This window comes from Falco punctatus, assembly GCF_963210335.1.
Source record: "Falco punctatus genome assembly, chromosome: Z".
In the NCBI taxonomy this organism is placed as follows: Eukaryota; Metazoa; Chordata; class Aves; order Falconiformes; family Falconidae; genus Falco; species Falco punctatus.
The window spans coordinates 51198082-51224676 of record NC_137586.1 but is presented as its reverse complement, the minus strand read 5'-3'; the positions used below and the strand labels follow the sequence as shown (position 1 = coordinate 51224676).

Sequence of the window (26595 nt, the reverse complement as noted above, 5' to 3'; positions counted from 1 at the left end):
TATATAGAATATAGAAATAAAAAAAACCCTTAAAATAAATATTTCCTGATTGCTCTAGTACTTGCATGCCAACTGAAGCAACTAAAGACTTATAAGAGTATTTGGTGTTCTCTAAACATCAAGAAAGAAAATAGCCACCCAAAGGAGTGTCTGCAGTTTAGTGCTTGCAGCTATATTTCATCTTAATATTCACCACTGTATTTGGTCTCTGACCCTTGAAATAAAAGTTAAGACAAAGCGTGACCTTTGTCTGTACTTACTGCATGAATAAATATTGTATTGTTCACCATATAAAATCAGTATATGTCATACATCCCTTGCATATTCTGGTGTACCGTAAGTGAGAAATAACTGAATTAAAATCAATGGATGTATAATCTTAGGAGTAGGGCATGAAAGTAGAGTCCATTTCTCTCTCTCTTTCTGTATACGTGTATAAGAATTGCTGTAGGTGACTATTTTAATACAAAATTTCTGAAGCTTTACCAATTGTAAGCCTGGGTGTCAGAAATACATATTTTTTTTGTTGTTACTCAAGTGATTTTTCTAGAAAGCAGTTAAAATCTGATCCCTGGAAGTCAAATGAAAATAGCTTTCCTACTGGCTTACCTTTTACCTCCTTATTCAGGCATAATGACTCCAATATTTTGAGTTTTGTTTCTCTTTGGGGATTTTGCAGTGTTTCAGCATATTGTTATGAAAAATCTAGCTATTTGGAGACAAACTTTCAGCTGTGAGGGAGGAATGTCAGATGTCAGTCGAGGCAAGCCAACATATTTGTAGAACAATTCTGGACAGCTTTCTCTTGTTACAAAACACAGTTTTTTTTGATTAAATACTTTGTTCAGTGTGCATTCACTTATGCTTAAATGCATTATTAATCACAGTACCTTAGATAAGGTTTGTGACCATAATCTAAATTATTGCTGTTGAAAATAGCTCTGAAAGAAATTTGTGGAAACTTGATTGTCACATAGAATGCTGCTGTATGTTGTATATAAGTTGCACTTTTCCTCATAAATAAAACAAAAGCCTTTAGTTAGAATTTAGCAGTGATGTTAAAGCACTCAAGCACATACATGGAAATAACTATTCTTTTAGGCCTCTGTGAAAAATTACTTTGGGGATTGTCTGAGTTGTTCAACATACCTTTCATTGACAAACCATGTGACAGCAAACTGAATTGTTTTCCCTTTCCATTCATATGTTTTTACAGTTCTGTGCTTGCACTTCTGTTGATCCCATTTACTTGAAATGTATTTTGAAAAAACACAAGAGCTTTTAATATAAAATCAAGCAATTCATTCTTTGAGCAATGCATTCAAGAATAAATGGCACCATCATGCTGACCTATCTAGTTCTCAAATTATGGTAGTAGACTGAATGCTATTGTATTAAGAATTATGGTTAGCTGCTTTCCTGAAAATTTGTCTGCAGACTTGTTTGACAGGAATGCATTACACTGTATAGTATTTCTGATACTACAGGGATTACTTCTGATTCATGTTCAAACAGCTGTTCCTTCATTTATGTCGCTAGAAGACAGCTTGTGGTCAAATCAGATCACAAATGTTCACGTAAACAGCAGCATATGCCTTGTCCTTTTTTGAACATTTCCCCATCTGTATGACAAATCAAAAGGCACTTATAACAGCCCTGTAGGTACAGGAGCATATTTGCAAGGGCATAATGATCCATGAGTTAAACAAAGATTTTCATGACTTCACAAGTGTATTTTTCATATATAGGTTCCTTCCTCCTAGTCATTAAGACCACCAAATAACAGAAATCAAAGTTTAATAGTATAGAAGACAAAGCTCCTTGCAGACACTTTACACTTTTAAGAATCTTTTGAGAAGTCTGTGGTGTCTGGCAGTCTTCATCTCTCACTAAATATCAATCAGCCAGAAAACAACTTTTTAAGCACATCTGGGCCTTATTCCTTACTTGCCCTACCACGAGTGCTGTTTGGGCTGGCTGTAGCCAAAGGTTCTTTATAGCACTAACCCATTTAGCAGCAATGTAACAACCAGTGATCCCAGGGCATGAAAAAGGGGGTGCAATTCCTTCTTCAAATACACTTCATGTGTCTGTAGGTCTAGAATTCTGTTAGGACTTTGAGGGGCCTTGATAACATGAAAGATTTTTCATCTGGGTATGACCACTAGTTTAGATATCCTTGAGGAGGAGCTGTTGCTAGGCTCAGAGCCCCAGGTTATTACTTAACATTCTGAGTATTCATAGATATGGAAATGAACTAAAGTTTAGTTAAAAAAGTACTTAGCATCAAAAAATATTGCTGTAAAATATGTGTACATAAGTTGCAGTATACAAGTATGTATCTAGCCATTTTCTTCAAATACGAAAAAACATGGTATATCTTAGTTTAAAAATGTATACATATTTCTATTACTGTTTTTTGATTGAGGAAATGGCATCAAACCAGCTTTGGCAATAAATTGTAATTTGCATTTTGGGTAGGCTAATCTACAGGGATTTCACTGCTGCTATTGATTGATGGCAGCTCCTGGGGCTGAAAGGCAAGCCCATCCTTGTTCTTAGTTGTATCAGCAGCCTTTATTGAATGCTTTGTGAAGGGTTAGATATAGATATACTTGAGAGATTTTAATCTTTTTGAGGGGTCCGGAGGACAGCAGTAGGTAACAACCCTCTTGTGCCAAGAGTATTTTCACAAATGGTTCTTCTCTATGATATCTTTTGATGTACATAAAAGGATTTGAGCTAGAGTGGAAATCAGACACAGACCTCTGTTCGCTGTGACTAGGTGACACTCAATTTTGCTCTTTTTATTTGGTAGTCAAGAAAAAAACTAGAGTGAGTGCTAGCTGACTAAGACTAAGACCACATAAAACATGTTTCCGTAGTGTGGTACGACAGCAGCGCTGTGAGCTGATATGAGCAGACCCATGTGTCCCTGCCACTTCTATACACAGCCTGTGGGGTTTACAAAAACTTGTCAGACCTTAATCTGCCTTCATTAACATTGTCACTTCATTTTGCACAGGAATGTTCTTCTAGCCTAAACTTTTAGACTGGATTTTGTCATGCCTTTACTCAAGTGACGCATGATGATCATTCAGAAAATGTAAAGAGGGCAGTCTGTAGCTGCATATTTATCTAGGAGGTTTACAAAGGATATTTGTCAGACCTGTGTTACAGTATATGCACTGGTTTCAGGTTGATATCCAAGCTAAATCTGAGATGTCCCTGTTGTTAGTTTTTTGTTTTGTTTTGTTTTGTTTTGTTTTTGTAAGCTCTTTCTGGTGATCAACCGCCACTGCTTCACACCTATAGGTAAGATCAGCTGGGGTCATTCTGTATCACCAACTGATTTCGTATAGTTGAGGCTGGAATTAGGGTTTATTCATGATGTGAGCTCTAATGGGGTTTCTTTTGTCTTGTACTTTTTCTGAGATACATATATAGGGTTGAGTGGAATTTTATGGTGTGATACAAGCTTAGTTCATACAGTATGGTTTTAGTTTTGAAGTCAAGATGATGGCATCTTGCAATTTTGCATTTTTCTAATGGATTTGTACATACATATACAAGAGTTTTTCACGGAAATTTTTTATTGCATAGGGTGCTACAAAATTTATTGTGGATATTGTGATCATGAAACACCTCTTTAAATCATATTAAAATCATTAAGCTCATTTAAGACCTTCAAATAAGTAGTATCAACTACCCACAAGTATATTTTTGGTGTCTGTACAGAATACAGAGTATAGTTGTATTTCCAGAAAGTGTGAACAAAAGACCAGGAATAAAAGCAGATGTACTGGCAATATCTCTCAACACCTGCTTATTTCTCTACCTTAATATATAAATCTTATTGCTAATTAAGCTAACTGCATGAGAACCCATCAAAAAGCCTCAGAAGTGCTCCAGCTTCCTACATCTAATTACAAATTACGGAATACTAATTTTGGTGTCAATCAATATATGTGCAAGTATGCCTTAGTAACACTCACTGGGGGGCACAGAATATCAATGCTTCTGCTTCATAGCCAATGCTTGCTCATGCGTGTGTTCTCCCCCTCCCCTGAAAGGAAAAAAACATCCAACAACAAAAACACTGGGATTTAGGTCTTAAAATGACAGTGCTACTAATTTTATGTTGTAAATATATTCTAATTCATATCCTAATGACTATTCAGTTGTGGATTGAAACATTTTTTAATATCTGCTACTCTGTATTCTTCCACTGATAAGAAACATGGGAATTTGATCCAAAATTCCAGTGGGTGCCTACAGGAAGTTAGGAACAGGCAACAAATCTGATTATGTTGCTGCATCATGTGTTTTCATAATTTTCATGTACTCTATATGACAATAGCTCTATTTCAGCTTATTTTGTGGCAGGTATGTTTATAACTGAACAAATAACTAGGACTATTGACTACGAACACCGTGAGTTTTGAAACATTTCTGAATATATCATGTAGTTGAAAAGACCTTTCCTCTCACTTTATGTAAACTAGCTTAATATTGTTAAAGAGATTTTAATATCTACAGGACCCCCAAATTCTTATGATATCATACTGTATGCAATAATATATAGAGACCAGAACGCGTAATAACATTTGAACCTTTGTAATTCATACTTCCCTTGATCAGCAGAGTGTTGTCAATTGGTTGTGTTTGGCAACAGGAGAATCTAAGTTTAACAACAGTGAGTCCAAGAGCATTTGCAAATAATACTGCATTCCCTTGTTGTGTTTCAACTTTTTCAAAGAATATCGTCATTACTTATGTTATGGTACCTAAAAATGCAGTACGTATTTTTTCAGTTTCAAATGCTCGGTTTCAAACATACCCCCCCACAAGGAGTCAGCAAATCTTGCAAAATCAGGCTCTTGTCATGGGTCATTTAATGTGGCTGGACAAAGGCATATTTTTTTTCCAGCACATTTAAATGAACTTCAATCAGTGGCAAAAAAATATTTAAACAGTCTTCCCATTGTAAATATATTGGATTTGGATATTAAGGCTTTCCTTTGGTGAGAATTAAGTGAGTGCTTTGTCTGCCAGAGTGCTACAGAGTACCCCATTGTGTACACTTTTCCAGCACATATATCTTTGCACAGCTGATGATGTCCATTTGTTCTGAGGCAACAGCTGTCTGACTGGCCCTTCAATGAAACTGCTGTTCCAGGTAGAGACAGCTGGTCTGCCACCAGGTATGGCCAACATAGGGGAGATAGTCTGCAAAAGGTCACTATGATGGTGTATCTGACTTCTGCCCAATGCAAATGATTTTGTTTCATTCCCAGAAAGATGCCAGTTATCCTCTTTTCAACCAGCTATTTAAAGAAAAGAGCATGCATGCTGCTCATTTTGTGCTGTGTTATTATGCCATGCTATTTTACCAAAGCATCGTATTTCTCAGACAATATGCTGCTGAGTTTGGGCACTGTTATGGAAATGATCCTATTATACTTGGAGTGCAACCCTAACAATACATTTTGGGGAATTTAATGGTTTCATCACCTTAATCTTTGTAACCATGGATATCTATTTTATGGTAAAAACTTTGTTTCAGATAGTTTATTTTCAACTAGCTATGGAAGACTGATACCTCTTCTTTTCTTTCCATGTCCTCCCCAAATGCCTATATCATAGAATCATATGTCATATGATGTTACATTTCTTGTCTTAATTGGAATGCATTTGTATATACATACACAGAACCCTTTGCTTTGTGGTCTGGGGAGTATAACCATCCCTACACATAGCATGCAAGATCTTTTATACAACCTATCTATAACAGCATTTTGTTCTCTAGGAAAAAAAAAATGATGTCATGTTTAGTCCTGAATTATTTATCCTTTCATCCCCTCCTGGCAGCTGTCACCCTATGTCTGGGGAATGCTCCTGCAAGCCCGGCTGGTCTGGACTCTACTGCAATGAGACATGTTCCCCGGGATTCTATGGTGAGTCATGTCAGCAGATCTGCAGCTGCCAAAATGGTGCTGACTGCGATAGTGTGACTGGAAAATGCACCTGTGCCCCTGGATTTAAGGTAAATAAGTCTTACTTTCACAGTCCTTTTTTGACTCCACTGCCTTTAGTTAAGGGCAAAATTCTTCAAGATGCCAGAGTGTCCTTTCCCCACCATGGTAAAAGAGAAGCAAAGATATTTAGGTATCACTGGGTGTGTTGCAAGACCCTGAGAAGGCCAAATTTGTGATTGGTTCTTAGTACTGAAATGAAGCCATTTCAAGAAAGAAAAGTGATGTGTCTTATAAGATGTTGATAAGAATGAGTGTGTGCTGTTGAGGTGTAAATAAAGGGAAGAATGATAAGTTCCAGTCATTATCTTGTACATCAACTCTTCATGCTCCATCTGGAGAAACTCTAGACAAAGACATTTGTTTTTGCATTTCAGGGCAGATTATTCTGCAGCTTTTGCGTACATTTGCTGTTACCTGTGCATTGGATGATAATCTAACATAAAAAACGTTTTACAGTATGACTTTTTCTAGGAATAATAACTGTGAAAACTTCAGTCAAATAATTCTTAAATATATTTTACATATCCATATTATTTTCCATTAAACTGCTGTCTTACTGTGTTTTGGTTTCATAAAGGGCTTCTTTATTACTGAAAATACTGTCCATTGATCTAACCAAGTGCTGTTATGTATGTGACCTGAGCTCTCACAGCAACTAATAGAAAACCAGTGATTACTGTAGACTTTAAGAAGGATGAAGGACTCCCTCTCCCTTAAATTCAGGATAGCTTAGTGCCAACCTAGGACAGTCATGGGCTCTATGTTTTCTGGCTTTTATAGTATCTGAGTCAGTGTAGGTAATTTCTAAGTTGTATTGTCTGAACCTCATCAAAGAGTTTTTAGACTCTATTTTTGTATAATTCAGGGTGCTGCTTGTGGTACTCCTTGTCTTCTGGGGACATACGGAGTAAACTGTTCATCCATGTGCAACTGCAAAAATGAAGCCATCTGTTCACCAGTGGATGGTTCTTGTACTTGCAAAGCAGGTAAGCGTCTCTTAAGATTAATTTTCTTTTTCTGTAATCATAAAATGAAATTTTGTTTTTGAAGTAAAGAAGAAGAAAGAAACAATAAAAAGCAGACCACCTTGAAGGCTGTATCACAAAATACTTTATGCTTGTGCTGCTCTGGGAGGTGAAAATGAGGAAAACATCTGCTCACATAAGAGCGTGCATACCTTGTGTTCATGTTTCTTTGATGCAGTTCTCAGTGGGCTGGGTACTGTGGCTGGGTGAATTACTAGTGTTTACCCTGAGATGGGCCACCACTTGTCTCTTGTGGTAGTGCCGTGGTCTGCTAGAAGGAACTACTGGTATGCAATTTATCTGATATCAGCCTTCCTAGTCAAAGTACATAGCCCTGTCTCCCCTCAGGCTGGGTGGCCACCACCTCTGGCTGCGACCCTCACCCCTTTAATCATCATAGACTTCTTCCGGCCAGTTTAGCATTGATGTTGGTATCTACTGGCATTATTTATATTTGAATGCTCTATTCCTCATCAATTCCCTGACAAAACATTGCCTAACACCCTTTTCAGCCTTTTACTGTTCCCTTCTTCCACAAGAAACTTGCTGAATGTCCCAGTATTAGTGCAGGTGGACTCACATTCCCTGACCCCTCTGCTTGGCTCTCTCCTCCCAACAGTAATTTTGATGGCCAGTGTACTTCTGAGAGAAACTGTATGTACCTGCCCACCTCTGCCTTTCCCAGTAGCACATGCCTTTGCCTGGAAGAACCGTATCTCAGATGTCCTCTAGCACTGGTTCTGCTAGCAGAAAGAGATCTTTGTATCTTTTCCCATATAAAGGTCTGCAGGCCCACATGATATTCCTGTTCAACCCAAAATATGCTACTAAACTTTACTTAAGGAAGCTCTCTTGCAATACGTCTGTTCTGTTTTTCAGCATTTAAAGTCCAGTGTCCCTCAGCTGTGATGCTGGATTGCTGAGAAGGGAAGGGCAAGCTGCTGAATGCTCCCAAGCAAATCCCATGCCTAGCCCGTGTTATAGACACCCCATTTGAAAATGTTCTTGTAAAAATCCTCGAAGGTGGAGAAGGGGAGGAGTGTTAGTTACCTAGACAAACAGCCACAAAATTTGTCAGGGACTGATACAATTAAACCAGTTGTGCAGCACATGTGGAGAGTTTCCAGCTTCTACTCTTGCCAGAGATAATGGAGCTGATTACTCTGTTAGAAGTAGCAAAGTAGCTACTGCTAAGTAGCTAGGTGGTGAGAAGAAAAAATATTCTGTAAACCATGCATAATCCTATCTTCTTGTGCATTGTGCAGTTTTAGTCATGTTATGATGAAAAAGGACAGCAAATGTTGAAATTAAATCAACCCTGATACTTGTAATGTAATGAAGGAAATTTGTAAATCTTGGAACAACATTTGGGAGAAACTGTCTTAGTTTTCTAGCTAATGTAGTATAACATTTTTTCCTGAAATGACCCCTAAATTTGAAGTTACCAATCCAGGGCACGAGGCAGCTTCAATTCAGTACATGTGTTTTGCATAGTCTATTGATTAGGCTCAGTGCGGAATTATTTTTCCCTTCACTTACTGTAAACAATGTATAAAATTAGAAACTTGGCTTGTGTCATTACTGATGATAATGTATGACTGTCTCATGCTGTTTCTCTTGCATCCAATAGGTGGTTGCAGTTTTTAAAATCTATGTACATTTCTGTTTGTCCAGTGTGCAGTCTGTGAATCATTGCTATCAGGCATCATCAGTGATGAATGCTGCATTTTAGAACCATTGTCTATTTCATGCTTTTTTGTATTTGGAGAGAAGTACAGAAATCATCTAAAAGGTCTTTTACATTTCCTTGGAGAAATCCAACTTGAGCAGTTCTTCATGTTTTCTCTTTTTTTGTGTGTTGGAGATTTCTGTTAAAACCATATATTATGAAAGCAGCAGCTTAAGTCTAGGGAAAATATTCCTAATTTTTTTCAGGCTATGCCTTAAAATGTTCAGTATAGTTTAGTGCTCCTCAGTGAAATTTCAAGGTGTCTCTGTTTTCATTCCAGATCTCCCATCAATTGCTTTTGTGTGTTGGCACCCATCTGCAAACGTGTGCTGTGCACAGATGTTACAAGGTGCCCTTGAGCACCTTTGTTCAAACCTGGACAATTCTGCAGCTGAAACTGCTGATAACTTGCCTGTAGTTAATGTTACCCTGCTACTGCACATCTCCAAGAGAGGCCACATGTTGGGCGGAGTGAAACGTTCTTAGGAATAGACAAAAACCTGATTAATTTGTTACTTTAATTCTTATTTTTGGCAGGTTGGCATGGTGTAGATTGCTCAATAAATTGTCCCAGTGGTACCTGGGGACTTGGCTGTAACTTAACTTGCCAGTGTCTTAACGGAGGAGCTTGCAATGCTCTGGATGGAACCTGTACCTGTGCCCCAGGCTGGAGAGGAGAAAAATGTGAACTCCCTTGCCAGGTAGTTTAATAATTTCACTGATTTTTGCACTGTAGGATAATATAGGGCAGGTGGATGCTTCTATCATTCTTCTGACTTCATGGGGACAAGTCCCTAAGGAGCACTGCACAAGCCTATATATGACTGGGTTCAAGATTAGACACATGTACCAACAATTTTTCTGGAAGAACTCTGCTGCGCAGTACACCAGATAACACAGAAAATGACTACACAAAATGAAAATGCACATAAGAACATTTTTTCTGCTTTCACACTTTTAAGGGTGGACCTGAAACTTTCCAGCAGATCCTTTAGAATTTGTTGAAAAACACAGAATCCGTTTTTTCCATGTCTATCAGCATCAAATGCTATCCAAACTGCTTCTGTTAAATTACTTTAAAAAAAAAAAAAAATGAAAGAAAAAATGGGCCAAAAATAAATGCCATATCTACTACACAGTTTAAATTAAATTATCTTGTATCTATAGTACAGTATGAATGAAGAACTGTCATTCGTTCTCAGTCAGACATGAGAAGGCACTCTTGTTACCCAGTCCCATGACTGTCTTTGTATTTCTGCCAGGGTTTTGACTTCCACTGCCTCCCAGACTTTGAGAACTGCATAATTAGAAATCATTGTGTTGACAAAGGCACACTCCTCATCAATTAATTTCCACCTTGTAATCTGTAGTTTGGGGATGCCATAACAGTATATAATTTCAAAATTCTAAACATGGTAAAATTCAGAACTGATTTGTTTTATTATGTAATTTCGGTTTCAGTTACCTTTCATACGCAAAAAATGAAATATATGAAAAATGGGGTTTTCCAGAGTCCATTTTTTCAAATGATGGACTTCAACTTCCTGGAAAATTATTAACAAACTTAATTATTTTAATAAACTTCTCTCCATTTTCCTTCTGTCCACAATACTTTCACTGTGCAATACTATCTGCATAGCAGGTTGTTGTTTTAATGTAATTGTAAAGGAATCACCTGAACTGAACATAAAGGTTGTAAATTCCCCTCCTATATCATGTTCAAGCTTCTGTCAGTTTGGACTAGCTCTGCTGAGCAATGAAATTATAGCAGTAGCTGAACTACAACGTAAGACTGGAAACTACACCTCTGTTTTGAATGAAAATTTGTTCTGTTGATCTGCTCTCAGAATACTCAGAAGTTATTTTGGGGGAGTTAGTTTTGGTTTTAAGATGAGTTATAGCTTACGCTAATATAGTCAGTGAAGTGGCAAGCAAATTCCTAAATACTCTGGAAAGCTAATCAGAGTACTATCTGCACATGTTTATGCAGTGTTTCCAATAACGCGTCTCCATCAGAAGACTAAATTTTTCTAAAGGAGCTTTGTTTATCACTTAGTGTCTATTTCTGAAGGATGATGAGATCTTCCAAGCTCCATTAGCTCTTCCAAAACTAACTTACTAAAAAAGATAGTTATAGTTTCATGGCATTTCCTTCACTGCTCCAAATTTAGCAAAAGAATGCTTGTTAGTATTTCTACATCAGATAATTTAGCATGCCCACGCTTATTGTCTTGTTCTCTCTCTCTGTCTGTGTCAAATGATGGCCATAAAATTTACATATTTCAAATTCATATTCTGCCTCAAAATTCCAGAGCAGGAGAATAAACAGAAAACTAATTCAAATCATAGAATCATTTAGGTTGGAAAACACCTTTAAGATCATCAAAGTCGAACCTTTAACACAGGACTGCTGAGTCCACCACTAAACCCTGTTGCTAAAGCACCACATCTACGTGGTTTTTAAATACCCCCGGGGATGGTGATTCCACCACCTCCCTGGCAGTGTCCAGTTGTTGTGTCCAGTGTATTTCAGTTTGTTTCAATAGTTTCAGAAAATTAATATCACTGCCCAGATTGTTACTGCACTTTGACCGATTTGAATTTCTGTCCAAATACACAGCAGACTAAAAATACCGCTTTTCAACAACATATTTGAGGATTTACTCTTAACAAATCTGATCATATGCAAAGGAAATACTTAATCTTTTCTTTTTCTGGATATAAAAATGTATTTTTGACATAAGCAAAAGGCTCCTTATACTCAAGTAATGTAAGATTTTGTTCTACTTGAGACTTGAAAGATGGAACTGAATAGCTAAATCCTGTGGAACTCAATAGAAATGTAGGCACAAACATTGAAGAATAACTGGTGAATTTTCATATAGATTTCATTCTGATTTTTAATGTGATTAAGACAAATTTTTAGCCTCAAATTTAAATGATTGAGATTTAAACCTGATGTGGTTTTTTTTTCACTTTTTTTACTTCTTCCTTTTTTTACTACTTCCCAGAAGTATTACCTTAAATTATACTGTCTTTTTTCCATGTTTTTTAATTTGGTTTTGACACTTTTTCTGTCAGATCAATTTACTGTTGTACTTTGCCTTGTTTTGAGAATGCAATTGTAAAGATGTTTTAGTTTATTAGATTGATTTTGTATGGAATAACCGCTAAATATATGTGGCACCTTCTACGAAAGAAGCAGAAAAGGCAAATACAAATGTTTTGATGCAGTTGCATGAAAATCAGCTGTGCTTTTTTGGCACAGCTGAATACACAAAGAGGGTTGTTCAACTTGTAATTTTAGTCTCTCATTTGAGACACTTTGCAACAAAAAAGTTGCATAGTCAAAAAATAATTTTGTTTTGTGTACTGTCTCATAGTCAAAGAGCTTCCCTTTTTAACACAGTGTATGCTGTAGTGCAGAGGGAAGGACTTAATCAAAAGAAAGTGATGCAGTTTGCATTGTTGTGCAGTAAACTTCCCACTGAAGATATATTTTAATCAAATGTTTTACTGCTTTTTTTTAGAAAGCTTTTTGTGGCTTTATGTGTTATCCTTTTTGAGCAATACACAGGGAGCTCAGAGAGCTCGGGGTCTGAGGTAGAAAGGAGACTGAATTGCTTTCCCATCAAGGGACCCCCAGGTCCTGGAGTAGGAATTCAGCTGTAAAGGAAATTAGAGGGCTGGTACATGAACACTTTCCTTGTAGCCTCTGATAGTCTGTGTTACTGTGTTCTGAATCACTGTCCCCAGGTCCATTAGTCTGGGATTTTTCAAGAGAATATAATTAATTGTTTATCTTCCCCTCTTAAATGAAAGGATGAAAATGTAGGAGACTAAGATCTCCCAAAATGCAGAGGTGTTTTATATTAAGAAAGTAGATTATGGGTTCAGAAGAGGTCTGTGGTTGCTTTTTGAGGCAGTACTGACCAGAACTTGTTCTCCTCTTAACTCCCAGTTGTCGTCATCTCATAGCTGTTTTTTGTTGTTGTTGTTGTTGCCACAGGATGGCACATATGGTATGGATTGTGCTGAACGCTGTGACTGCAGCCACGCAGACGGTTGTCATCCCACCACGGGTTACTGTCGCTGTCTACCAGGATGGTCAGGTACAAAAGAGACCGTCATGAAGGACAAAGAGAGTTTCCATTGTGGTGGTACTTGGTGTTGTCTTTCAGTTTTGTGCTTAGAAGAGCATGTGGGGTTGAGGAGAGTATGTGGGGTTGGAAAGAGAAAAGGTCCAGTTCTGTGGCTGCTGTGTCCCTTCTGTGAGTCACAACTGTGGAAACTTTGTGAAGCATGGGATGTGCAGAAAACTGGGAACAGAAGGGGAAATCTTAAAACTTGGGTGCCTCCATAATACGATTCCTTGTGAAAGTGGCAAATAACTGTAAATATTCAAGGCTGTGCTGGCAGCTTTGGTAGGTAAAGCACCACATCCAAGCACTCAGAAAACTTTGCCTTAGGCAGCCATAAAGAGGGTAAGTCATGCAGAAGCTCTGCTGCCATTTGAGTTTCTCAAACTTTTGAAGAAAATAAGTTTATCTGCACATACTTTTTTCTGTATGAAAATTGTTGCACTTTTTTCAGAAAATTTCTCCAGCATTTTCAATCTTGTTTTAAGAAATATATCTTTTTAATTATTCATCAAACTTTATGTTTGACTGTTGTTGCACTCTTGTTTATGGAAAACAAGGTTTTTTTGAAAACGTGATAAAACTATGACAAAGGGCAAGCTATCTTTTATCTCTGGAATGCAGTTTTAGTTCTCATGTAGATTTCTAAGCTCTAAGTGTAGGGAAGACTGTTCCATCTTCAATACAGTTTAATTAGCACTATAAGTTTGCGTCTCAGAGTGTTTTGGACTTGGTGTCTCACTGTGGTACTGTAGTGTAGCAAGGGTCAGATTACATGTTGCCTGTCTGTATGGACTCCTTCCATTTAATAATGAGAATTAGCACGAAAAACATGCCTTTAATGAACAAAGCATGTTTCTGTTGTGAAAAGAAAGGATTATTTCTTTCTTGAGATTTCAGATATAACAGTATTATTTATTATCCATTCACTCATTTATAAATTAGTATTTTTCCTAATTGACTTGTACAGGTTCATGATGTATTATATATAATTTTTTTTCTCTGGTGCTTCCATATGAAGTAGGTGGAGGTGAGCAGACAATCTGCAGCAAGTCATTTATTTGACAAGTTTAGCAAATCATTGTGCTCACAAAAGTTTGTGTAGAGCTTGTGACTCCCCCAGATACAGTCTTTACTGAGTTTTTTCACCAACTTAGATTTTTATGTGCTTTTATTTTCTAGCTCTGGAGATGGATCACAGGCATTTTGTTCAAAGTAGGTAATACTCTATGTCTGCAGTTCAGGTTGATTAGTTGCAGTTGTTTACAGCTTACCTAGTATTTTTTCTACTTTTCTGTTCTGAACATGAATTTTATGATTATTGAGAGATAGGAAGTGGAAGTCTGTAGGGGATAACAGACATGGGCAGGAAGAGCTCCTGCTTTGCTTTGAAAGACCAAGCCATTTATTATTTGTGCAAATTGTCCATATGTTAGGCTTCTGCCAAGTTCTTTGAGTCAGCCCCTCTCACTGCTGACTCTCCCTACTGTCATCTTTTCAGTGTGAAAGATGGAAGCTTCCAGAGCTAGCACTCACCTAGCTGAGCCAGGAGTTTGCTGATTTCATTCTGTTCCCCACTGTTCCAAACTGTTCTGCAGTGTGACTTACCATCAGCCACTGAGATACCTCTGGGAAATGACTGCCACAAGCGTGGAAAAATAATAAAATTTAATTGAGCCAATTATGAAAAAATACTACTAGCATTATGCGATCTATTACTGTTTTGTGAGACACTAATCTGTGATTATGTTGTTATGATGTTAATGGCCTTTGATGACTGTTCTTACTTTCAGGTAGCTTCAGGTAATTGTGTATGTGTGTGTTTGGGCACACTTTGTCAAACTTATATTTGGATCTGCTTAAAATACAATTTCTTAAATTTTTAAATTTATTAAGCAAAGAATAGCCATATTAAAAAAACATGTGAACAGTTGCTGATCTTGAGCAACCATGGTGTAGGGAGTAGAGCCGTTCAAAAGTTCCAGATGTACTGCTCAAACTACAACTTGTGAGTTTTCTAAAATCAAGGGAAATCATCAGAAACCAAAAGTACATTAATGAATGAAACCAGATTAAAATAGGTAGTTTTGAAAGGCCATACTAAAGATCTAGCAACTTTTCATGACAGATTATAAAAATTACATAGCCAGTGTGATAAAACTAGCCTGGGACATGACAAAGCCTTCAAGAACAGCATGAACCTTGATTGTGCTTGAGCTCAGGTATTGAGAAGGAGACAATATTTTTGCCTTTAGTGAAATCTGATTTCATGTTCATATTTGGAAAAGAAAAAGATTTCACCAGAAAGAGACTTCACATGTGATTATAGATAAAATTGAGCATCTGTCCCTGGATGATGTCATTACAACAGTGTGTGTAACAGACTAGTTTCAACATGTTGGTGATGTCCAGACACACAACAGAACATAAATGGCATAGTTTGCTTTATACTTAGTGTCTGAAAAAATCCTCCTCCTACACTTCACATGTTAGAGCAATGCCTATGAGGAATCTGGTCTTTGTGTAGATACTTATATTTAGAATGATTAAAAAAATGGAAAGAATACTTTAGAAGCAGGTTCCCAAATAGCTGTACTGTAATGTTACATTGCAGAGATAGCATTAGATTGTAGGATTAAGAAGGGAGGTTGTATACATATTTGCATGCATAATAGGTGGACAAGCAGATGGAGGATTTGTGAAAACATACAAAGGTACTAAAATGCAACAGATTATATTAGAACAGCTTAGATTTTTTCTGTTAAATTTGTTGAAGTAACCATCAGACTTACTAGTTCTTGGTGCTTAGTATTACTTACAAAAAAAAAAAAAAGAGAGAGAGGGAGCAATTTATTTTGGATCAGTGTAATACTTATCTAACCCAAATGAAGGATTTAGTTGTTTAATAACCATTGGGAGGGTAGTATTAAAAAGTAAATACATTCGAGGAAGCTTAAAAATGTGAACTTGTGAGTCTTTTTTTCTTTTCCAACAAGAATAAATTGATGGATCCAAAGTAAAGTTCCCCAAATGTTTTGACGCTCCCAAATTTATCTGACGTTTCCAGACAAATACTTTAAATGTAGTATTTTTCTCAGCCTTGTGAACAGAGCAGTTGTCTACATGTTCCCCAGGGAGTTTCATCAGAGGGAGTAGTTCGTATAACTTTGCAGAAATAAATAAAGAGTGGAAGATTTTTCCCTTGCTGGATGACATAGTTGTACCATAATGCTGGGGAACAGGAAACATGCTGGCCGAGGGGGGTGGTGTCACTGGCCCCGTAGTGCGTGCTCCCTTGGGTAGTGAGGGAACTATGAGCTGCTGAAGTGGGCACAAGTGCTGTTGTCATGTACTGAAGGGCAGCCTGGTTAACATGCTACTGTGTTTTAGTCTCAAAATACAGCTGCAGCTGACATTGGGTCAACAATAAGATGTTATATAGTTTAGGGTTTTAATGTAGGGTTTTTGTTTTGTTTTGTTTTTAACGTGCCCAATGTATTACCTTTTGCTCTGTAAGTCCTAGTTATGAATGAAAATGTAAGTTCAGTTATTAACTATTGCATTGTCATGACCTGTTACAAAAGTCACAAAATAATTAAAAATGGTTTTAATGAGGTTCTGTTTTAATTCATATATTTTTTTTAATTTAAATTCTGTTTCGTAGGATTATACTTAGATTTTTCATCTTAAAAGTGACTTTGTTTATAGGACTCCTGTTAGAAATCCTACCCGCTCTGTAGTGTACACCAAGTGCTCCCTATACAGCAGCTTAATTCTGCATAGAAAAGCAAGAGTTAAGGGTGATGTTTTTTTCCTGGCAATCTGACCATTCCATCATGTTCCAGGAGCCACATGACAGGATGGCACAAAAGAGAAACATCTGCCCACGCAGAGGATGATGTCTGCCCCAAACGCTCTCATCCCTTGACATTTTCACTGTATCTTATAAATAACTTTTCTTCATTGGAAGGGAGTGCAATAACTAGACAGTGGAAAAAAATAAGAACCATTAAAATAGAAAGCAGAAGAAAGGTGCAGAAAATGTACTCTCCTAGTAGGTAATGATAATTAATTCTCCTAATGATTTATACCAAAAGTTTGTTAACTTCCATTAAAGAGCCACCTCTACTGCTTCTTTAAGTGACCACAACCCAGCAAGCACCACAATAGCTGTTTATTTCATCCGTTAATCTTATCTGTTCTGCAAGCAGCTGTCAAAATAAAATTTTTCCAAATTACCTAAAAGATTAGAGAATTCATATTCTTGCAAACTGAGATTTCACATTAAAGCATTGTAAAAAGGGCAAAGGTTTTTCTTCAGTTTGTTTATTACTGTATTATGGTAATGTGGGTGTTAGGATAACACATCACTTTTGTGCTTTCTTGAGTGCAGTTCTGCTGGACCTTTCTGTTCGTGAAGAAATGTCCTGTCATACTGATACAACATTTGTTATTTTTAAAATCAATTTAAAGGTTATGCAGTGCCAGGGATTATGAAATACCACTAGTCTGCTATCTGTACCAAAACAATAGTGTTGGTTTTTGGAAAAGACAGATGCAGTAATATCAGCCTACATTTTACCAGCATGCATAGTATTCATCCATATGCTACAGCAGATAGGGTGTTGGTGACTTTTTGCTGCGCCGGACACCTGCTGACACTAGTCAGATTGCCCATCACCAGATGTGTTGTTTCTGTGAGGAAGTGCTGTGTCTTTCCATGTGCTCCTGACATTATTTCTAAGAGGCACATTTGTTGCTGGATTATAACAGGGAGAACTGTCATCTGACACCTGCCCTGCTGGTGCAAATAACCAGGTCCCCTGGGAAGTGTCAACTAGAACTCTCCTTTGCTCCTTAGCTTTTAATGTGTGCGTATATTTTCCCCCTGCTACATAAAAGAAAAAAGGCATAAAAGTACTGTCAATGATCTTCCTCATCTTAAGACTGTGAAACGAGCCGCTGCTGGAGTGGCATGCATGGTGCTGGCACACCAATGCACCCAAGCTGAGAACCTCCTGCAAGAACATGGGCTACCTCCACCTTGTCCAATTTCCCCATGCCTCCTGAAGCACGAGGTCCCATTGTGATGGATATGCAGTGTACTGCAAAATGATATCATATGTGGGCACTGTGTCATGATAAGCAGTATTATTTACTTACCAATCTTAGGAAGATGAATTCTTCAATAAGAGGTTTGGCCTGCCCCTATGTCTGGACTTCACTGTGTCTGTATCTTTATTGCCTGTGTGTTGTGGTGGTCCTTTATGTGGAAGATATACCACCCTTTTAGAAGAAGAACTTTAAATCAGTAGATTAAGTAAATTTATTTTCTGCCTATCAAGAAGATAAGAAAAGGAGAAGTAATACTTTCTTGTGGCTACCTAAAAGAAGTAAATGAAAAGCAGAGCACCACTGGAGTGGATAACAGTATGTAGCAACAGTATGGCCTTCAGAAGGATACCAGGGATATCTCAAAAGTGATCCTGCCACTAAAATTTGCAGATGCTGATTTTTGTCCTCAAATTCTGATACAGGGCTGGTTTTTTTGACAAGCTTTTGCAGCTGGCTTCCTACCAAAACTCATGGGCACAAACTCTCCTGCTGCTGCAGTGAAGAAGCAGCGGTCTGAATTCCTAGAGAAAAATCTTTGATACGTTCAATTAGCTCCTTACTTTGAGTCTTCTGGATATCTTCAGTTAGGGAGCAGCGTACTTCTCTTCCCTTAAAGACAATAAGAGTACTTCTGAATAGTGCCTATGAAGTTTTTACCTCTTCTCTGTGCTCTTTCTCCCCTTTCTTTAGGCTGCTCATCCATCATTTGACAGAGAAGTAGGGAAGCAATTCTCACAGTGCGTCTCAGCGTCCTTGAACAGTAATGATCAAGTGTTTGTTTCTCTCAAATATGAAGGTTGAGATCTTGGACCATAATGGAAATGTATCATTAGCTTTAATGACACCAAGATTTCCCCCAGTTTTGAGGGCTTGATCCTTGTCTGGTTTAAGCTGTTGTATGCTCTATTTAGCTCTGACATATAGGAAGTATACCAAAATACAAAGAGGTTTTAATTCTATGAGACTATACTGGAAAGTTCCATGAGTCATGGAGATAGGTTGTATAGCAAATACATATTCTATATGAAAAAAATAGTTTTTTTAAAAGTTTTGATAACTTTTAATCAGATTAATGGACTCCTAAGATGGAAAATTGCACTTAGTCCAGTAATAAATTTGCCTGGGAAGATTGTAAGAAATAATTGGTAGATTTTTTCCCCTTTGAGTGCTAAAACAAATTAGCTCTCTGTTGATCTGACTTGGCTGGACCATGGAGTCTCAACTTAAAAGTATAGCATAGGGAGTATCTAAACACTCTGCTAGCATGGGCAGAAACACTGGTATCTCTAAATAATTATTTACTTCATTCATGCAATTACAAATGCTGGTGGAATGCTGATTTAGATGTGAGGCCCCCAGCATAAAGCACTGGGCATTAAATGCATGAGCATTTCTTCAGAGCAGCTTAGCTGAAGTTTATCATGACCATTCAGCTATTGCCTAGCAACTCGTGAAGGCCATCAAAGAGCTCTTTGTCCATAGCTCTGGCGAAAACATTTCCTCACAGATATCCTTATCAGTATCAAAATCAATGTGAAAACTTTCAAAAAACAATTTTATTGCATAAAAGATTAATATTCCCTTGAAATTGTGGCAATCATAAGCCAGTACACTGTTGATACCACTGTTGTAAAAGCTAAGCCTAATCTTGCTTTGTAAGTTCTAGTAAAAATGTTTCTTTTTCCTCACTAATTTCTAGTTTTTCTACAAAAAAATAGCTTGCTTTGCTGAAATTTCATATAAAACATCAGTCTGAAACTGTCTTTTTATTTTTTAATCATTTTAATATTTCTAAATTTTCTCAAAAATAAACATATTTGATTTTTACAGCTATAAGATGTGAAACTCAGTTTCTCATTTTTAAGTGCCTTGTGAACTTGTCTAACAGTGAGTGAATGAAACTTTAAACTACTTTTATAAGTAGAGATGCAATAAATCATTAAATTAGTGTTTCTGCATTGCTACATTCATTCTTGACACACAAAGGAGTGAAATTGGTTTTGCTTATGATTAATAATGACTATGTAATAAAATTCCTTTTACAGTGAGACAGAAGTAATGTTCAGCACTCTCTCAATATATTGTCATAATTATTATTCAGTGGTATTTAGGATACACTGTTTCTTGGCTAAGTAGAGGGATATTCTTCACCTGACTACCTCCTCATAAGGGGTGGAAGTGGGAAAGAAAAGCTAATTTTTTCCGTTACCCTAATGGATCATTTTCCCTGATGTGTACTGGAGGAACTTCTTCCTTTTTTAATGGTAGTTGTTGGCTTTTTTAAGTATCGTGACTCTATGCAGCACAGGGCCCCTTGTCTTTTACATCCCAGTGTACCCAGTATCACCCTTTGACACCATGCTGTCATAAAGCATCCTCTGTGCACAGATCAAGATAATATAATTGAGCCTGGTGTTATTGTATATCACTGGTCTACATAATCTCAGATAATGCACTATGGTAACTCTTGGCAACCGCTGACTTGTTAATAGTGACCATTGTGTACCGAACACCACTGAAACCCATTAAGACTCCGTGAAACATGTCTTTTCTCTAGCAGGGTTCACTGAATGAAGCTATGTATGATATGACAGATAACATGTGAAGAGAATGTCAGGCTTAATGCTGAAATGCTCTGCATGTGTCTGCTTGTGCTTTCACAGACTTACAAACCTGAGTTCTCAAATTTGGGAACCTCAAGCAGAGCAGTCTTATGCAGCTGAAATAAGTGGTCTTGTTTCAAAAAAAATATGCTATGGTCTCATCCTGCTCATGCACATCAGCATCTCTCAAAATCAAACCACTCTCTTTTATCTATTTATCCACAAATAGGTAGTTAATGAAAAAATTGACCCAGGCTACTGAGAAGCAAGTCTACACTGTCTCTCAAATGTAGATAAAGATAGGAGAATGACATTGCCAATGCAGGCAATAAAGAAAAAGTAAGAATATAAGAAGCCTTTCATTTTCTGACATTTGTTTTAGGTCAGTATTAACCAATGATCATTGAACAATTGGGGCTTTTAGGTGCCCCATGTACTGTCTGCTGCTAGTTAGCATCTAGATTCTGAAAGACAAGTGTTTTCTTTCTTGCTGGCATTAGTTGGTGCAGTCTGCTGAAACATATTTGATTATTCTATCTGTTGATTGTCTTGCAGAGAAACAAACATTGTGAGAGTCTGGAGTTTTACCTTTCCTCTGATTAGAGAGTTAGTCTTTGAATATACACAGATTTACAAAGCACAGGCTGTGGTGGTTGAGGAGTCAATCACCTCTGAGTCTGGTCTATCAGTAAACAGTGTAATTATTTTTCAGTATTGTGAAGAACAGTAAGTTTTGTTCTTCAAAGTTAAAAATATTATTTTCTTGTCACACGTGAAACTGTTTTACTTTTTTAGGACTCTGGCAACTAGTAAGCCTGTGTCATATTTTGCTGGAAATACTTACAAAGCAAGACATGCTTGTGGTTGGATTCAGTCCACTTTTCCCTTAGCAAAGGGCTTCATTCAGTAGAGGCACTACCATAATACTTAATTGTTAATGCAAAGTACTGTAGACACAATATGGTCTGAGTTCCACAGTGGTGCCTGCTGGCATTTAACATGCAGCATGCTATTTAAAAGCAGATAGTGGAAAAAACAAACAGGAAAGTTATAATTAATGTTGCTGCATTGCAAAGAAAAACAACATCCCATGATTGGATGATTAAAATTAGTGGTTTGTATTGTGATTTATGCATAGGGTTCAGGTTGTGGCCTCTGTAATCAATTTTATGCCAAAATGGTTAGACAAAGCACTGACTGACCAGCATCCTTAACACTGTTGCAGCTAAGCATTTTGGAATGCTCACATGGTGTGTTTGGAAACCTTTTGTGTGCTCTACATTTTTCCATTTGGTATGAGGCTTGAGCAGTAATCAGCTCACCACTAATTAGAAATCATTCCATGTCCTGTGCCCCATTATTACAGAAAATTATGTCAGACCTTAAGAATTTTTACATTCAGAAGGAAAAGTTTCTGCAATACCTTTTGTCATGCATTTCTCCAACATAAAATTTGAAAATAAGCTTTTGCTCTTTTGAAACAGCCGTTATGGAGAAGGCAAAAGCCATTATTTTGCTGCATTTAAATTAATTTCTTATTTCAATTCTCTCTATTGATACCAGCGGTGAAAGTGAGAGGAATAAAAGACCTTTTTAAAATTTTGTATGTGTAAAGGACTTGGAAAATTATGGAACTCTTTATGCTATTGAGAGGTTTGCATTCATCTTTGGAGATCTTAAAATATCAGCAGGCAGGAAGCCTGGAGGTAGCATCCCATGGAGCTCTTATCTTCCATGTAAATCTGCAGAAGTGCTTCCCTACTACAGAGCTCAGGATCAGCCTTCATGTACATATCGTTAAAAATAGAATACAAAAGAAATTCACTGTTTTGGGGGGAAGGCAGGAACAGAGATGCAAGTTTACCATGTTCTTGTTCTATGTTCCAGATATTAGTGATACTTTCATAAACAGGTTTTGTGAGCTGTGTTTTAAAATGGGTCCTCTGAGGACCTTTGAGGACCAATGGTTTAACCTAACTATGCATAAGAGTTCTTTACAAAGGCTGACAGTTTTGTTTATTTATGTTGCAGGCATTCACTGTGACAGTGTGTGTGCTGAGGGACAGTGGGGTCCAAATTGCTCATTGTCTTGTTACTGCAAAAATGGAGCATCCTGCTCTCCAGATGATGGAATCTGTGAGTGTGCACCAGGATACAGAGGCACCACTTGTCAGAGAAGTAAGAACAAGATAAATGCTTTAAAATCTCTTGATTTTTTAATGCATTGAATCACTGATTGATTGTTGAATACATATGATCTAACACCATGATGCTTTGTTAATTGTAGTATGAAGTACTATGAAACACTCCTTGGTTGAACGTTTTGTCAAAATGTGTGAATATACAGAAGTGAGTGTTATCTGGAATTAGTAGATGTTTCCAGCTAGTAGTGCTCTTCTTGTCATGGTACAACTTTACATTTTTTCACTGTCTGTGCCATGACATTATTGTGCACGTGACTTTCTAAGAAATGAATTTAGTAGGGGATTCCATTCTAAAGGAAAGCATTTCCAAATGTGATTGATGAACATGAATTTTGTAATACGTATTTTGGTAGGCAAATAAAACATGCATAAGTTTTAGAAGCTAGAATCCTTAGCTGCCTGTTGAGTCCGGTAGCAATCATTGGCTTAATTACTACTTTTTTAGCACTTACTTGGAAGCAGCAGAGAGTGGCTAGTGGGGTCAGGCCTGTTGTAGTTCAGCCCCATCTGGCAACTGAGCCCCATGTGGCCACTTGCTCACTCCCCCTCCTGTGGGATGGGGTTAGAAGTGGAAGGGTAAAAGTGAGAAAACTCATGGGCTGAGATGGAGACAGCTTAATAAGTAAAGCAAAAGCCACATGCACAAGCAAAACAAAACAAGGAATTCATTCACCACTTCCATCAGCAGGCAGGTGTTCAGCCATCTCCAGGAGAACAGGGCTCCATCACGTCTAACAGTGACTTGGGAAGACAAACACTATCACTCTGAATGTCCCTCCCCCTCTTCCTTCTTCTTCCCCCAACTGTATATGCTGATTGTGGTGTCATACAGTATGGACTATCAGTTGGGGTCAGCTGTCCCGGCTGTGTCCCCTCCCAGGTTCCTGTGCACCCCCAGCCCGCTCGCTGGTGGGGTGGGGCGAGGGGCAGAAAAGGCCCTGACTCTGTGTAAGCGCTGCTCAGCAGTGACTGAACATCCCTGTGTTATCAGCACGTTTCCAGCACAAATCCGAAACACAGCCCCATACCAGCTTCTATGAAGAGAACCAGTACAGGGCCTCACAGTCGGTAGAAGATATCATAGGTAGCCATAGCTGCATTTGAAAAATTTGTCTCTCTAAAATTTAAATGTCACAAGAAGAGTTACAGATGAACTGAGGCAAATCATACCAGAAACAGGGAGGCAAAAATAAGATGATGTGCAAAATATCTAGCCTCCCAAGAAGATTTGTCTGAGTTCACCAGCAGTCTAGCCATCTTCAGCTTGAGTTGTTCAAGCTGTGAGGGAAAGGTGTTCAGAGAAGAGAAATGTGAGTCCTCTGCCCTTGGAGGGTAGCCCTGTTTTCAGAAGTGTCCCAGAAGCCAGGTACAAAAGCAGGTGGAGTAGGGCCAAGCAGAGATGCTACTACATCCTCCAAGAGGCTTGAAAGGCAGGAGATGACATGAAATGATTACTAGAAGGTAGGAGAACCAGAGGAGGGCAAAGTCCTAACAGTCTGGGAACAGCAAGATTTCAAGCTGAAGAATGTGATTGCCTATGGCACTACTAAATCCCACATTAGTATGGCATTAGTGTTCCTTAAACGTTTCTAACTAAGTGCAGTAATTATTCTCACTATCTAATCTCTAAAGGCCTTGCAGTTAATCAGTTAATCCAAAGGCAGACTAAGTGTAACACTACATGTAAAAATGTTCCCTGTGTTTTGGAACTGTGCCTATAACCTGGAGGAGAGGCTTCCAGTCCAGTGGCTCTCAGTGCCCCTCTCTGATGCACAGTCTGGAGGCCAGGAAGACAAAGGTCACACGAATAATTTGGATCCCAGTCAGAAAGTGCCTTTCAGTAAACAGGAAGACCTTTTGGCACTGTTTCACTTGGAAAAGTTAATCTCTCTAGAGATTTGGCCACATAACTTGTATCAAGCGTGTAATTAAAAGTCTGAATCTTGAATGAAATTAAAATATTGAAAAGATTCCAAGTTAGTTTTTGTCAGTGTTAATTGCTGCTGTGCAACAGGTATTTCTCTTGGTGCATTACCTAATATTCTAATGTATCAGGAAATAAATGCCAAAAGAGCAAGAGATTTTATGTTACAGCATTCCCCCCCCCCCTTTTTTTTTAAAGAAACTAGGGACTTTAGCTTAAGTATTAAGTGGGCAACTCTGTATTTCTTGTCTCAGGTTCTCTAAATATTAGGTGATGCATAAATGTCTGTATCATGTAATGAGTACGGTGAATACCTAAACAAAAGGATGACTAGAAAACATTTACGTTCCTGTCTGTGAAGTAATGGCTATTTGTATTCCAAGTCGGGAAGCACATAAGAGGTCAAAGTCTAAGATTACTCATCCACAGATAAAACTATTCACTCTGGGTTTTTTAATTACTTTTCTTCAAATATGCTTTAAAATATGTTCATATTGTAGAGGGCATATAACGTATAGCCAAATATGTATAATATATGAAGTATAAATGCATTTCAAACATAACCCAAGTACAGTGTGGTCTCACAAGTAATAGAATGTCAACTAAGTCATTACTAACCAGAATATATTAAACCCTTGAGGAAAACAAGCGGATCTCCTTTCATGAGTGTAAAGCATTGAATTGTATTAATAATGACAATCACCACTGCAAGAAAAAAAAAAAAAAAAAGAAAGAAAACAGAGCTAATTCAACATCAGGAACAAGTGCACTGAAGAGTAGTTCACGGCTGTATAGAAGGTGCAGGAAGCAGTGACAGTTTGTTCTTTCTGATTCCAGTTTGTTCCCCTGGGTTTTATGGACACCGCTGCAGCCAGACGTGCCCCCAGTGTGTACACAGTAGTGGTCCCTGCCACCATATTACCGGCTTGTGTGACTGTTTACCTGGATTTACAGGAGCCCTCTGTAATGAAGGTACAAGTTGTAATAAAGACTCTGTGGGATCCAGAGACCAAGCACTGTAATCATTTACATTCCATCACTTGGAAACTATAAAATCAGAAATAATTTCAGGGTTAGTGTGTGCAGTTTATAAATTAGGAATCTTAAGCAGGTTTAAGTTGCTTAAACATCTGATCCTTAAGTATGAAACCCACTGTATTCTTATTTGTATGATTTGTATAATGAATGTGTATAATGGGCTTACCAGAATTTATAATGCCTTACTTTATACTAAGCAATATGCTTCTTGATCCAAACATCAGTTGCTTTCGCTTGAAATAAAGAAAATACAATCTTCTTCTGATTGCTAAGGAATTCTAATTCTGACAATATGTTCTTAGTGTGTCCCAGTGGCAGATTTGGCAAGAACTGCATTGGAATATGCACCTGCACCAATAATGGAACGTGTAATCCTATTGATAGATCCTGTCAGTGCTACCCTGGCTGGATCGGTAGTGACTGCTCTCAGCGTAAGTATCCACTTTTTTTATTCATTTTTACAACCATTAATCAGGGTTCAGCTATTTAAATTCTCTACCTTTTGGTAAAGAAACATTAAGTCAGAAATGAGGACCTTATGGTATGTAATGAAGAGTTCCTAGGAGGGATCAATTCCCAGTCTTCCACTGTCCAAAGAGGAGTTGTAGAGAAGCTGGGTCAGACTCGTTTCAGAAATGCACTGTGAAAAGACAAGAGGCAATGTGCACAGGTTGCAGCAAGAGTGACTTTTACTAGAGAAAAGAAAAATAAAATTACTGTGAAAGTGGTCAAGCATAGCAACTGTCCAGAGTGTCTCTGAAGTCTCCAGCCTGGAAAAGG

General features: G+C 37.7%; 1 protein-coding gene across 6 annotated transcripts in view; it reads left to right on the top strand.

The window, feature by feature from the left end:
• Positions 1-26595, top strand: part of MEGF10 (multiple EGF like domains 10) — a 132760-nt gene that overhangs the window by 82569 nt on the left and 23596 nt on the right. For all 6 annotated transcript variants that reach the window (XM_080372392.1, XM_080372394.1, XM_080372397.1 and 3 more), the window contains 7 exons: positions 5872-6046; positions 6904-7024; positions 9330-9493; positions 12802-12904; positions 22681-22827; positions 25615-25749; positions 26118-26246. In XM_080372392.1, coding sequence (XP_080228518.1) covers positions 5872-6046; positions 6904-7024; positions 9330-9493; positions 12802-12904; positions 22681-22827; positions 25615-25749; positions 26118-26246 — 974 coding nt within the window. The remainder of the gene's footprint in view (positions 1-5871; positions 6047-6903; positions 7025-9329; positions 9494-12801; positions 12905-22680; positions 22828-25614; positions 25750-26117; positions 26247-26595) is intronic.